Source organism: Aythya marila (genome assembly GCF_965140915.1).
Source record: "Aythya marila genome assembly, chromosome: 1".
In the NCBI taxonomy this organism is placed as follows: domain Eukaryota; kingdom Metazoa; phylum Chordata; class Aves; order Anseriformes; family Anatidae; genus Aythya; species Aythya marila.
The window spans coordinates 118,902,880-118,916,082 of NC_139042.1; the positions used below are offsets into that span (position 1 = coordinate 118,902,880).

Genomic DNA, 13,203 nt, shown 5'->3' on the forward strand with positions numbered 1-13,203 from the left:
CCATTAGCAAGCTGAAGCAGAGCCTCCAACTTGGAACACTGATGCAGATGTATTTAGTCCTGCTCTGCACTTGTCTAACTTTACATACATGTATATAATAAAGGTTATAAATAAGTAATTAGTTTAAGAACATGGCCTTCTTAAACATAGATTTGTTTAGCACTCATCACACAAAATTCTAATTCGACCAAAGTTAGCTAGCATTCATTGTTTGTATTCTCAGGTGAAACTTTTCTCTACAGTTTAAATTACTTAAAAAAAAAAAGTGAAGGGGGCTTTTATTGCAGTTTCATCATTGCATCAAACAAAAATAAATTAAGCACCATTAAAAGATCAGTTTCTTAATATTTTCTAAGATGAGACAATTTTCCATACAGTTTCACAATTTGAAGTTAGTTCTAATTAGCACTGAAATTTCCCACTGAGCAGGAAATTTTACTTTTGTGATGCAAATTTCCACTAATTATTGCCAAAGAGGTATGACTGTCAAAGCAAATATACAAATTAAAATATTGAAATATTGATGGTTTTCATGCTGCAGTATTATCTTTATTTTCCAGTGAAAAATGACAAGTTTGTGACATAGTAAAAAAAAAAAAAAAAAAAAAAAGGAAAAAATATTTTAGTTGTATACTTCTTGACACTCCTTTTCTATATCTTTATTTTGAATGGTCTGTAAGATGCAAGATTTGAAAAACTACTGAAATAACTTGGATAATACCATATGAGGATCAAAGACAAACTACTTCAAAAATTCCACCCTTCCCAAGGAAACCATGTGATAAATCAGAGTTTTGCAATTAGTTTACAGGATAGAATCCAATGACACTAGTGAAAGCCTAGCTAAAACTGCTGGAATGAATTCATGGACTGCTTTTGTATTTTTACTAAATGTAGTCATCCTGGGAAAAATATGTGTACACTCTACACACAAGAGTAGCTCCTCTAGTGAAAGCACTGTCAGTGCTAAATAGGATGCAGGTGTTTATTATCCAGTATGATCTGCTGCTCCGCTACCACCAGGTTGTATTCTCAACAGCTGAAGTTCTCAATGCTACCTATTCAGGGAGCTCCTCATAGTCTAAAAGTTTGTATGAGACTGAAAGTAAGGAGTTCTGGATTTTCCCTCTGGTTCTGCCACTGCCATTCCATGACCTGGGGTAAATCAATTCCCTTCTCGCTTCTGGGAAAGAAAGATATGGCCGACTCTTCCTCCCCTTGCCAGGACACTGAAGATAAACGATGTGTAACCAATAGTTTTTCCAGTGTGCTTGGTATGTAAGAACCAAATGGATAATGTGAAGCCACGTTCTCAGAGAAGGGATACTGCATATGCCTCAGTACTGGGATGCATTCTACCTTTGTCATACTGTACATAAAAGACACGTGGAGGTGAGACTACCCCTACTATCTCTTCTTACCTAGGCATTGCAGGAATGCAGCACGACAGCTCCGTATCTGCATTTGTTTTCCATCTCAAGCACTATGTACAGAGAACATCTGCCTGTAGCTGTCTATTCTTCCTCTATGCTGCAGAAGCATTACAAAATGGAGGCAATCAGGGCTCAGGACTAAGGCTAGTCTCTGTTCCCAGGGATTTAGAACTTAAAATTAAGTAAAAAGCAAGATTATACTGCTTAGGATGAAGAAGTGATATATAAAACAGAAGAGACTGCTATTTCTTTAGAGAAAAGAATCTGTTTTTTGAAGTGTATATTTATAGGAATGAACTATCTGCAAAAGAACCCTCTCAATTCTTGTTGGCAAAACATTAGGTCCTTTGATGAAGCACACATCCAAACTACTAAGTATGATTGCTTTAAGGATTTTTTTTTTTTTAAAGTTGCCCTGCTTGATGATTGCAGAAGGGTTAAGAGCTCCCAGATTTTTCAGTCCTTTTTGCAGCCAGACCCCCATCAAAATCACACCCAAAGAGTTCTACCCGAAGACCAATTCCATGATACCATGTCTTTGGAACAATGCGGATAAACCTGGAGAGGATGGGTGGGTTAAAGAAATGCTTGACATGTCCATCGCTGTTTTCATTACCTGAGAAAACCTGCAAATACAAAACACACAATTAGTAAAAAGGCAGCACATTAAAAATAAGCTGATTTTTCTTTTTAAATAGTTCCTAGCTGTTGCGTTAGCCAACCAGGACAGGATGGACTGGTTAACTCTTATTTAAGAGTTATTATATTATATTATCTGCTCTTATTTAAGATCCAGTCTCTTCCTAAAATGCTGGGTCGAAGTTATTTAGGTCAGCAATATCAATATCTGAGCAAATAAACAGCCTCTGTTTCCATCCATATCACAAAAGCTACCACTCTAATTGGGATGGACAACAAAACCAAACTTGGGTTATTTTACCTCCACTAACAGCCCTTGTGGGTCAGGTTGGTGTAAAGTGATACAGGTAACAATATAAAGTACCCTGTCAGCTGTGTGTACCTAGAGCCTTCCAGATCTGTTACAACATAACTGCTCACTAATTTCAATTACAAAATAAAGGCAAAAATAAGAAAGCTGGAAAGAGGCCTTGGAAAATCCCTTGTTCATTCAAATTAAAAGCCCTTGTGCATTCAAATTGAATGCCCTCCTTTACTCATTACATCAGTTCCTTTTATCACACTGTTGACTCTATGGATTTGGTGTTCTTTCCTTTTATTACTGTAAATTACTGTGAAAAATCAGATGGCTATTATGAAGTTATCTGTAGTAACCCCAGCTCCCAAACAATTTAGTGTCCTGTGAGAATATCTTTTTGGCTGGCTATTCTGCTTTTGGGCCCTGACAGTGCTCAGAATCTAAAACCAAGCAATGACAGAATTGTCTGAGCAGAGCATGATACCTTTGCCACTGAGCTTGAACCATCTGTATAGGATTTCCACTCTGAGCCTTCGTTGCTGTAGAGAATAACATAGGTTTTCACAAAGTTTTCAGATGACATGGACTTGACCCCCTGGGTAGCAACAGCAGTTATCTTCTTAATTGAGAGTAGATCGATTTGCAGCCACTGTTGGTTGTTGTTCGACTACAATTGATAAAAAGGGTTATCTATTAGCAAACATGTCTATGCCTTTATTTGCTTAATTGAAAGCAAATAATGCTTTATTTGCTTAATTGAAAATTCTTGTTTAAAGATAGTTAAGACTATCTTATGCTAAAGTCAGAAACATTCTTGGTGACCCATACAACTAACTTATTCACTGCAGATAGTGTATTTGGAGTCTTTTCACATTATTTTCAATGGTTTATGTAGCAAGGTTTTGGTAGGGGGGAGCTGCAGGGGTGGCTTTTGTGAGAAAAGACCAGGAGCCCCAAATCAGATAGAGCCAGTTCCAGCTGGACCCAAAGCTGAGCCAATGACCAATGCTAGTTATGCCTCTGTGATAACCAAAGGATAAAAACATACAGGAGCCGTCAGAGAGGAGTACAAAAATGTGAGAGAAAAAACCCTGCAGACACAAGGGAAGGAGGTGCTCTAGGCACCAGAACTGATTCCCCTGCAGCCAACGGAGAAGACCATGGTGCAGCAGACTCTCTCTCTCCAGCATTAAAATGCAATATATCACAAAAATACCAAATGCTTATACAAAAACAGTAGCTTCCAGCAAAATTCAAAGTGCCTTGTACATAATACTAATACCAAACACTTTAGAAAACAGTTGCTTCGAGCAAGTCTCCAGGTGCTTTGTAAATAAATGCAGCTCCATTTTGCAGACATAGAAGCTCACACACCTTGCTGAAAGTCATTCAGCAGAACAGTGGCAGAATGAACCACAGAATCTGCAGCCCCACATCCATTACGCTGCTCTGCCTATCGACCAATCCAGCAAGGGTTTCTTTAACCCCCTGGAGCCAAATATTCAATTTGTATTCAACTCCTGAAATTAAAAGGGCTATTTCTCTGCGGGGAAGTGCTGCAGGCTCTGGCCCAAAGGACACCATCAATCTCTCCAAAATATGATTTCAGTGCTGTTGCCAAAAGCTTAACAAGATTTCTAGTGAAAGAGAGTTAAATGGGCTTCTTCTCAAAGGATGACAAAAGAGCTGTGAAGTAAGCTGTAAGTAAAAGCTGTGAAGTCCACTTGGCACTGGACATGGTGTGCAGGAATCCCACAAGTACACAGGCAGCACAAATTTATTAACAGTAGCTGCCTTGCCCTTGTCCCTCTTTTTCACTTGTTACCTTAGCTCGCCAGGCATTTATCTTTCCTTTCTGATTGAGACGAGCAAGGAAAGGATCCCATGTGTTAAACCAGGATGTCTTAACAGATGAGGCCGTTATCTGGCTGTTCTTGATCGCTCCATTTTCCATTCCAAGTGGCAAAGAGCAACCTGTTAAGAGAAGTGCCTTGTAGTTCTGTTCATCCAAGTAGACATAGCTTCAGCAACAATGTTGGAACTGAGAACACCTGCAATTTCAGTTTAATTTAACCTATTAGCACAAAAATTATCCAGAAAGGAAGCACCAACACATGATCTGTTCTTACCATCTACTTCACAGCCAAGGAGCTCCATGCGAAGAGTAGGCCTGTTATAGGCCTGCGTTGGGTAGACTCTGATATACTTAGCAATAATAGGGGGATCGATGATGTTCTCTTTTATACTATTGGCATCAGAATTACCTTCAAAAATCTATTAAAAAAAAATCACATGTAGTTAATATAATGCAAACACAAACTGAAAGCCCCCGCTGTTATGAAAGTAGTCTTTTATGCCACTAGCATCTTCCCCTGTGACATCCTATGCCGCTTGAAATATTTCACACTTCCACCTTAGCACATTTGGAAGCACCTGTAGGCCTCAGTTCACATAAACAACCCATTGCTATGCGCTATATAGAACTGTAGGAACATATTAGTAGAGGCAAAAGGAGAGGTAAGATAATAGATTATTGATTCGGGAGTTCCACCACAGACACCTCAGAGTAAATGGAATGGAGCTGTATTTGGTAGGGTTAGGCATAAAACGAGCCTCTTGCAGGGTATGACCATTCTTATTACACGGGCCTCCTGCAAGTGTTTCAGACAGTTTAAAATTCAACCATTGTGACAGCTGGAAGGAAGAGAAAGGAAACAGGATCTGGTAGGCCTAATTTTTAGTTCATCTTCCTGCTTGCTTCAAAAAGCCAATGTGGGCTTCAGAAATAAAAATAGGGAGAGATGTTTGTAAGAAAGCCAGAATCTACAGTCAAGGTTAGAGAGCTGATCTAAACTCCAGCCTCATAGGTTCCTCAATTTGTAATTTGTCCTCTGGTCTGAATGTGATTATTCGATAATTTGATTCAAGCACTATATTATTAAAGTCTCTGAAGACCACCAAAATAAAGTTATCACCTCGCTGCATCATCCAGTAAGGTTACCAAGGTTGTGGCAACCCCCATAGCATGTACAGACCTTTTGTGCTTGAAAGCTGTCTCCTTTGAAGGTCTTCCACTGCCGTTTGTCTTTGCTGTATGCAATAAAGAACTTCTGGATGTACAAGGACTTTAAAAATTGCTTGGCACCCTGCATCTGTATCCCCGTTAACAGAACTTGTCTCTGAAAATCCACCTAGGAAAAAAGAGTGTTTATAAAGTGAATACTGAATAGTGAAGTAAGCGTCATTCTTTGGCATCTACACAATTGCTTTGAGCCCTGCATTTTTGTACCCACAACACTAATACTCTCAGGAGGAATACAAACAGATGGCAGAGTCCAAACAAATGCTTTCACTAATATTTCTGAATTTCTGTGTGTATTTAGTTTCAGAGTCTATTTCACAGTGTTCACCACAGCACTACAAAGACACCTCAGAATATCTTCACCTGTGCTAGGCAGAATTGCTATCTTCATTTTACAGATAGGCGAAAATAGTATAGAGAAAGTCAAGGTTCATATTTTCATAAGCCAACTCTAGTTTTGGATATTCAGGCTGAGAAATGAAATATGACGTTCTGAAGTGCTAGAAAGCCACCATCCATTCTGACAACAGATCCAAGCACTCGGCACCCAAGAAAAAATTAGCAAGACGTTCCTGTCACCAGTGGAACTCATTCTCTGTCATATGCCCTCCACCCCACATCTCTGCATGCTTTCCTGCAATAACCTCAGCTTCTCACTACCACGTCCCTTATTAAATTATTTCTTCTCTCAACATTTTTTTACAGTTCCCCTACTTCACCTCCACTAACTTGATAGCATGTCAAACATTAGCAAGCCAAATGTAACAGCAACCTGTTGAACTTATGCTGCAACACTAGTTTGAGTCTCTCTTCTCCCAACTGCACATTTTCGTTTGATTTTTAAGACATTAGCTACATTCTGTAGATACGGGTTTCAATTGGCTATCTGTTGCAAAAGTGTTTGGAATAGAAGATGGAAGTGATGCAACTGATTAATGTAGTACTTGAAGCCATAATCACATAAGCTTCATTTCCCCGTAATGCGTCAAACTGCACATAGGAACATCCAGTAAAAACAAAAAACCTCCAAAACTATCTGAAGTAATACTAGAGAGTATTACACTTTAAATGATCCCCCAACAAACCTACATAAAAATAAATATGTAACTGTTAGGTAGACAGTAGAAAAAAATGGTAGTGGAAATAATGACTTAATTTGCCCACAAAATGGCTACAGCCTAAATTGTAAGGGTAACTGTCCAGGAACTGAGCCTCAATAACACTACAGATGAGGTTACTCAGAGGAGATGGGCAATTTATGGTATCACCAAACTTGTTGCATCTTCTCAGTTTTCCCCAGCAGTCTTCTCTGCAAGAACAAGAGCAGCTTGACCTTCTAACAAAAGTTACAACAAAATCACAACACAGGACTGTATGTCCATGCCCAGACTCAGTGATGGCCAAGCACGTGTTGTTTTATACCTGGATCCAAGGGAGATCATCTTTCATTGTTGTGCTCCAAGCATTGTATGTTCCAGAATTGTTTAATCGGGCTAGCTTAGGTTCCCAATAGTCTACAGAGAAAATATGAATAAAGCAAGAATTTAAGGAGATGCTAATTTAAGTGCTTCAGTTCTTTTCAGATCTGTTGGGGGGGGGGGGGGGGGGGAAGGGGGGAGAATTTGGACATAGCCAGCATTTGCAAGTCAACTATTACTCTACAAAGCTTTATAGTTAGAAGAATAACTTCAAAAAAATAACAGCATTTTATGTAATATACTCTACTCATTTGGGATCAAGTTTTGGCTGCAAGCAGAATCAGACAAAACATGCTCTATATTGCCATATTCATGGCAGAGTTCCCCTATACATAAGGAAGTTTCCACGTTAAGAACTGATGTTGAATATATATGAATCAGCTTTCAAGCCTTCATAACACTGGGAATGGATGGGACAAGAAGGGGGGAAGAATATGAAAAAATGCAGTTACATCCACAGCAAATTCTTCAAAATATGTAATTTATTTGTTATTTCAAGGGAAATGGTGTGTTTCTGCTTGTGTGAATAACCTGTGTATCTTCTTTTGCCACTGTCTATGTAGAATCCAATCAATATTTCTTATCAAATGATACCAATTTTATACCAGGAATAAAATTGGTAAATCAAAGACTGTGATTGCTCTAGATGATACTTTCCCAAATCTTTCATAACAGATACACTTTGCACTTTCACAGCTCATACCACATGCAAATCTCAGTGTTTGTTTTTTTTTTGAACATTTGGTGTTGATTCTCAAGCAGGGAACCCAGAAGACAAAAATTTGAAGCTAGATTTGTTCCATGTCATCCAGCAGACCCATGACAGAGGACTTCCTGACTCTCAGGCTTATAATGCTGACAGAAGACCCAGAACAGTGTTGGAATACAATGATGAGGCCTACCTAGTACAGGTCACAATCTCTGCCTACAGAATTGAAGAGCTTTTTAACCTGAAAGTTGATTCATTAATGAACTGATCTTTTACAAAGTATCATGAGATGCAAAAAAAAAATATGGAACTGCAGTACTTTGCTGGGGATGTTCAGTAGCATGCCCAGACTTTTTTAACTATTAACTCACCTATATGATCCGAAGCGTTGATTTGTGAATCAAGTATAAGCCCACTTGCCAGACCCATTGGAATCCTGCACTCTAGAGAGAGTACAAGAAGTTTGTTTTAAAAAAGTTGTCTATTCCAATGTACATCTTGGTGGAATGTTCTAAAACAGCACTCAGAACAATTCTTAATAATACTGTAACATCACCACTCTTTTCCCAGAGAAGACCAAAATAAATCTCTGAAATTTCTTTCAATAGATTAATCTACTGGTCACTGTGAGAAAAAAATAAATAAATAAAAAAAAATAACAAAACACCACAACAAATTCAAAGCTATTATGCTAAAGGCTGAATATTTTTCTTCCTCATTGAAAACATCTCCCAGATTTGTTTCAGCAATCCTGAGAGGGAAGACATCACTTTACAACCTGGCTCCTCCAGACAAAAAATACCTTAGTTCAGTACCTTTCTCTAAAACCAAATAGGATGCCTGCATTCCCGCTTGCTGATATTCCCCCACTTCAGTGTCTAGAAGCCACCAGCCAGGTCTCTGTGGTTTCATTTCAATTGTTTGAAATGAGCCTTGAAAAAAATGGAAGAAAGAAACATATCAGAAGTGTTAGCGTTATTGTAAGGTTGATGTTAGTGAGGTTGGGTGTTAAACTAAAGATCATACTGTGGCCTGATCCAGAAAAATTAAATAACCCGCTAAACATAGCAGAGAAAGCAGTAACTATCACCACTGTGTCAATTGTGCTATAGCTCATTCTACTACTCATCTTCCATATACCTCCCTGGCCATCTGACAGGAAGATATTTGCCCATACTGTCTGTTTTGTCTGTAAGTTTACTCATATCTCCAGTTTCAGAAGACAATGTTACCTTTGCTTTCCCCCTCTTAAAATAAGTGCACCTTTGCACCTTAAGGGAGATGCAAAATGATGAGTTTTTACCATCACTGACAACTGAACTGTTAGTGCCCTCAGACTCTTTCTCCCTGTGCCCAAAGCGAACTTCTGTTCTCCCTTACATTGGTATAATTATGACAGACTTCAATCATCACCCCTTAGAATTTATTCTGATACTTACCTGGAAGGAGTGTGTATGTCCCAAGCTGATACTTTGGCTCTCCTTGTTCAACGAAGGTCTGTCCATGGAAATGAACAACATGAATGTCTTTTGGCCCTCCCATATTCAGCAAATGCCATCGGACCAGTTCACCTTCATACATCTTTAAGCCTTGCAAATTGTAGGTAATTCCATTAATGGCTAAAAAAGAACGTACCGTTGGTAAGGATACACTCCACAAAATACGTCTTATAAAGTGATAGAATGCAGTTATTAAAATGAGTCAAATATTTAACGAAGTAATGTATTTGGGGAAAAAATATAACTTTTTCCTATCTAAAGTGCTACACAATATAGTCTATGTACCATCAATTCAGAAAATCCCTAGACCTCATCACAGAATTTGAGCTCAGTTTGCTTGCAACATGTGGCAGGTAGGAGAATAATGATGTGTTCTGTCACAACTGACACCCTTGATTAATAACTGATTTTAGAGACCACATTTTCAATGGCAGATTCTACTTTTCAACATGCCTTTTTCAAACATGATCACTTAAGATTTATGGCACAAAAACATCAGATTTTTTAAAGACAGCTCACATGATGGGCAGATTTTCATAGGCTTTCATTAATGACCATTATTTCAAACAGAACAACAGATTACCTTTCAACACATAGCTACTTAACTCTACATAACTAAAATCTCTGTATCCACAGAAAGGTAATATGAAAGGCTGTCCTAGGACTGCTTAAAATTCTTTCAGTAGAACTAGTTGATTTGCCAAATTATTATTGTACTTCTACAATTCAGGCAGGTTTCACTTTTCCAGAGTATTAGCTTCTTTCTGAAAACAGTTTTGTTTGTTTTAAATGCAGGGGGTAAATGCATGTGAAAGAATCTTGCTGTAGAAACTTTGTCTAACATGTCCTTTCTAGATTTTAGTATCAATTTTCCAGCCAATGATAATCTTTGCATATAAAACTATGACTATTACAGGTAAAATGGAGGACAACAACAACAAAAACATTCACATAATTAATGTGCAGGATTTATGCATGTCCAAAGGTAGGGTAAGCTGAGAAAACTTCCCTAACACCTTTCCTTCTACCCCAATAAACTGCATACTTGACAAAAGGAAATAAGTACCATAGAATTTGTGGCATTGTTGATTTCCTTGGGTCTTCTCAGTACAAGATCTTCTAGAACGTCTGTCAAAGTACCAACTTTTCTCTTCATCAAAGACCATAAAAAGTAAGAAAAAGTCTCGGGTGGATGTTCTTTTATTGTCTGACGTATTCAAGGTTCCTTTTTGACAGATCAGTATTGGTCCAATCAAACCTGAGTGAGTATCTTTCTCCTAGAAGGTAGTAAACCCACATTAAATATAAGAGTGGACTTCCCAAAAGATGTCAAAAAGCATAACATTCTATGGAAATGCATTGGGTCCTAAAACTTTGAGGGAAGGGGCCTGCATTTCCACTGCTTTGTATCTTTACTCTCCTCTGCTCAATCTCAACTAGAGTTTCCTAATTTGAATCTATCAATAGCATATATCCTCTTTTAGCTGAATGTAAGAGATTAAATGTCAGATGGGAACATTAGGCCAGATAAAAAGGACAGATATCTAAAAAGTGTTCTGCATCTTATGAAATTTCCACAGCTGTATAGTAACATCATTTGGAGATGTTCAAAACTTGACTGCACATGGTCCTGGACAACCCACTGTACCTGATTCTGCCAGAGTCAGTGAGGGGGTATCAGACTGGATGATATCAGGAGGTCCCTTACAACCTAAATGATTTTGTGATCGATTGCAATGCTATCAATGGCTATTTCAATTTCCTTACCAGATTTACATCAGAGTAGTAGACCCAGGACCGACAAGCTGCTCCTGACTGCAGAGGTCCTGATCGCCTGTTTGCATACCATACATATATATAGCTGCTATTTGGCTGAACTTTGTCGTCTTCCTTAAACCAAGTAGTAGACTCATCATCGTAAGTGCTTCCCTCAGAGGACTTTTCATAGAAGAGTCCATGGGCATGGAGAGAATATGGTCTGGATGCCAGATTCTTAAAATGAACCTAGAGAAAAGGAAAAAAAAAATCCGTTGAGCAAATTCAGGCCTAAACCACAGCACCTACACAATACATTTCAATAGCCTCAAACCAGGGTCAAGATTTGTATGACTACAGGCCACACTGTTCATGTCAAAGTTGGCAGGGATTTCTTTTGAGATCTCCATGCAAAGTCACATACTTCAATGCAGGTAGTTAATTACAAAGTAGGAAACATGAGCCAACTCCCTGTCTTCTACTGAGCCCAGTTTCCTAGGTCTCTTGCTGTTGCCCTTCACTTCTGGGTATGCTTGTTTACAGCAAGCAGGGAGTTTCTACTTACGTTTTGCTGCGTGGTTGCAGTAAAGAAGGGCGCAAGATAAGCAAATAGTAACATTAGACCTCTGTATGTGTCACTCGCACTGAAATCAGTGCTTCTCTCTTGTCCCAGAGAAGAGACATGAGGATAGGGAGATTCCATATTTACCTCCCCAAGCTAAAGTAGACTTTCTTCATACTCATGTTTTTAATGTAGCTCCATGTGTTCCTATTGTATACGACTCATGGAAATAAGCAGAAATGTATGAGATCTACTGTATGTACTCCATCCTTGTGTGTTGGAAGACTGAATGGAGAAAGGTGAGGAGTATTTAATGGTTGGAAACTAGAAAAACAGAAGTGAATTTACTGTGGATAGTGGAGAAAAGGGGGATCCTACCCCTTCAATGAAACAACAAATTGTGCTCACTGTGCTCTTCTGTCCACAATGCAATTTCTAGCTCTGAAAAATACTTCCCTATCATCTTGTAAAATGTGGTATTTTCAGACCCATTTATATCACACTAAGATCACCATGAAACTCCTGTCTTGTACACATACTCAGTGACTTACTAGGATTACATCATCCACTTCAGCCCGGATAACTGGTCCCAGGATGCCAAGGTGTTCTTCATATTCGCCTTCATCCTGGAGAGTTGTAAAGGTACTATCTGTATACCTTTGAAAAATCACCTTATATGTGGTACCATCTTTACAGGCTTTGTTGTTCATTGTACTGAAAGGAAATTCCCACCAGAAAAAAAATAATAAGTCATACAAGTGAATTGGAAATTGCTCTGATGAAATCTGAGTACTCATACAACAGAAACATTTCAGAATGTAAATAAGTACACAAATATCAGAGGATTCTGAAAACCGTAACTTACAATACTTAAGCAATTCTTCTTCTTGAGTTCATGAGATCCTTCAAAGATTTGGTCATTTGTCAGTGGCAAAAACTCCAGATAGCCTCTGGAAACCCATCTAAGCTCTGTTTCCCTTTTTTACCATTAGCCTCAATAAGCTAAATCAGAGCTTAGCTCAGATTTACTGTGCTACCTACACCTTACTTTCTCATAGACGTACCATCTCCAGAAAATTAACAAACACATTTTACATCTAATTATATCTGTATTTTGCAAAAGCAGAGATGGCAAGAACCAATAAGCTTTTAATCACTCAGACCACTCGTTAGGTCTTAAATAGAAGCATCAGGAGGTTATTATTCTGATAAAATATAAACATTGCCTTATTACTAGTACTGCAAAAATAGAAACTTAACCTATGTCACCTAATATGACAGTTTTCAGCTCTCCAGCACACTGACACTGCATATGCCATGGGCTCTGTTAACTTCACTGAAACTATGTACATCATAGCAGCTGAGAATGAACCGCACTGGGGAGGTCTGTATAGTGCTCCGAGCATAAGGATTTCTTTATTTTTCCAAGCGCACTGAGAAACTGTCTGTGGTTTCTGCTATTTTTACAAATGCCATTTACACAGACTGAGGTGAGGCAGGAATAAACCCGGAGGATACAGAAAGAGTGTGGAAAAAATCATTCAAATAAATTAGAAATTCAATCTGAAAAATTATATATTTCAGAGCTGATTTTTCTGTACTGACAGTTTCCTTGCTCCTGCTTTTTCTACTTGTGATAAAAACTGAAGTTGTGGCAAAACAGGCAATTTTGGTCTTGTTCATTTCAAGAACCACAAAGTTCATCTTTTTGATGAAAAAATTACTAGGAATTCTACACATTGTAGGAT

General features: G+C 38.4%; 1 protein-coding gene across 1 annotated transcript in view; it reads right to left on the bottom strand.

Annotated features, from left to right (window-relative positions):
- Nucleotides 1–592: 592 nt before the first annotated feature.
- Nucleotides 593–13,203, bottom strand: part of F5 (coagulation factor V) — a 31,483-nt gene continuing 18,872 nt past the window's right edge. Inside the window, exons 14-25 of the mRNA XM_082781683.1 lie at nt 12,007–12,169; nt 10,906–11,142; nt 10,205–10,415; nt 9,079–9,258; nt 8,455–8,571; nt 8,011–8,082; nt 6,875–6,966; nt 5,406–5,561; nt 4,500–4,644; nt 4,196–4,344; nt 2,855–3,037; nt 593–2,059 (exon numbers count right to left, since the gene is read on the bottom strand). Coding sequence (XP_082637809.1) covers nt 1,871–2,059; nt 2,855–3,037; nt 4,196–4,344; nt 4,500–4,644; nt 5,406–5,561; nt 6,875–6,966; nt 8,011–8,082; nt 8,455–8,571; nt 9,079–9,258; nt 10,205–10,415; nt 10,906–11,142; nt 12,007–12,169 — 1,894 coding nt within the window. The 3' untranslated portion in view covers nt 593–1,870. The remainder of the gene's footprint in view (nt 2,060–2,854; nt 3,038–4,195; nt 4,345–4,499; nt 4,645–5,405; nt 5,562–6,874; nt 6,967–8,010; nt 8,083–8,454; nt 8,572–9,078; nt 9,259–10,204; nt 10,416–10,905; nt 11,143–12,006; nt 12,170–13,203) is intronic.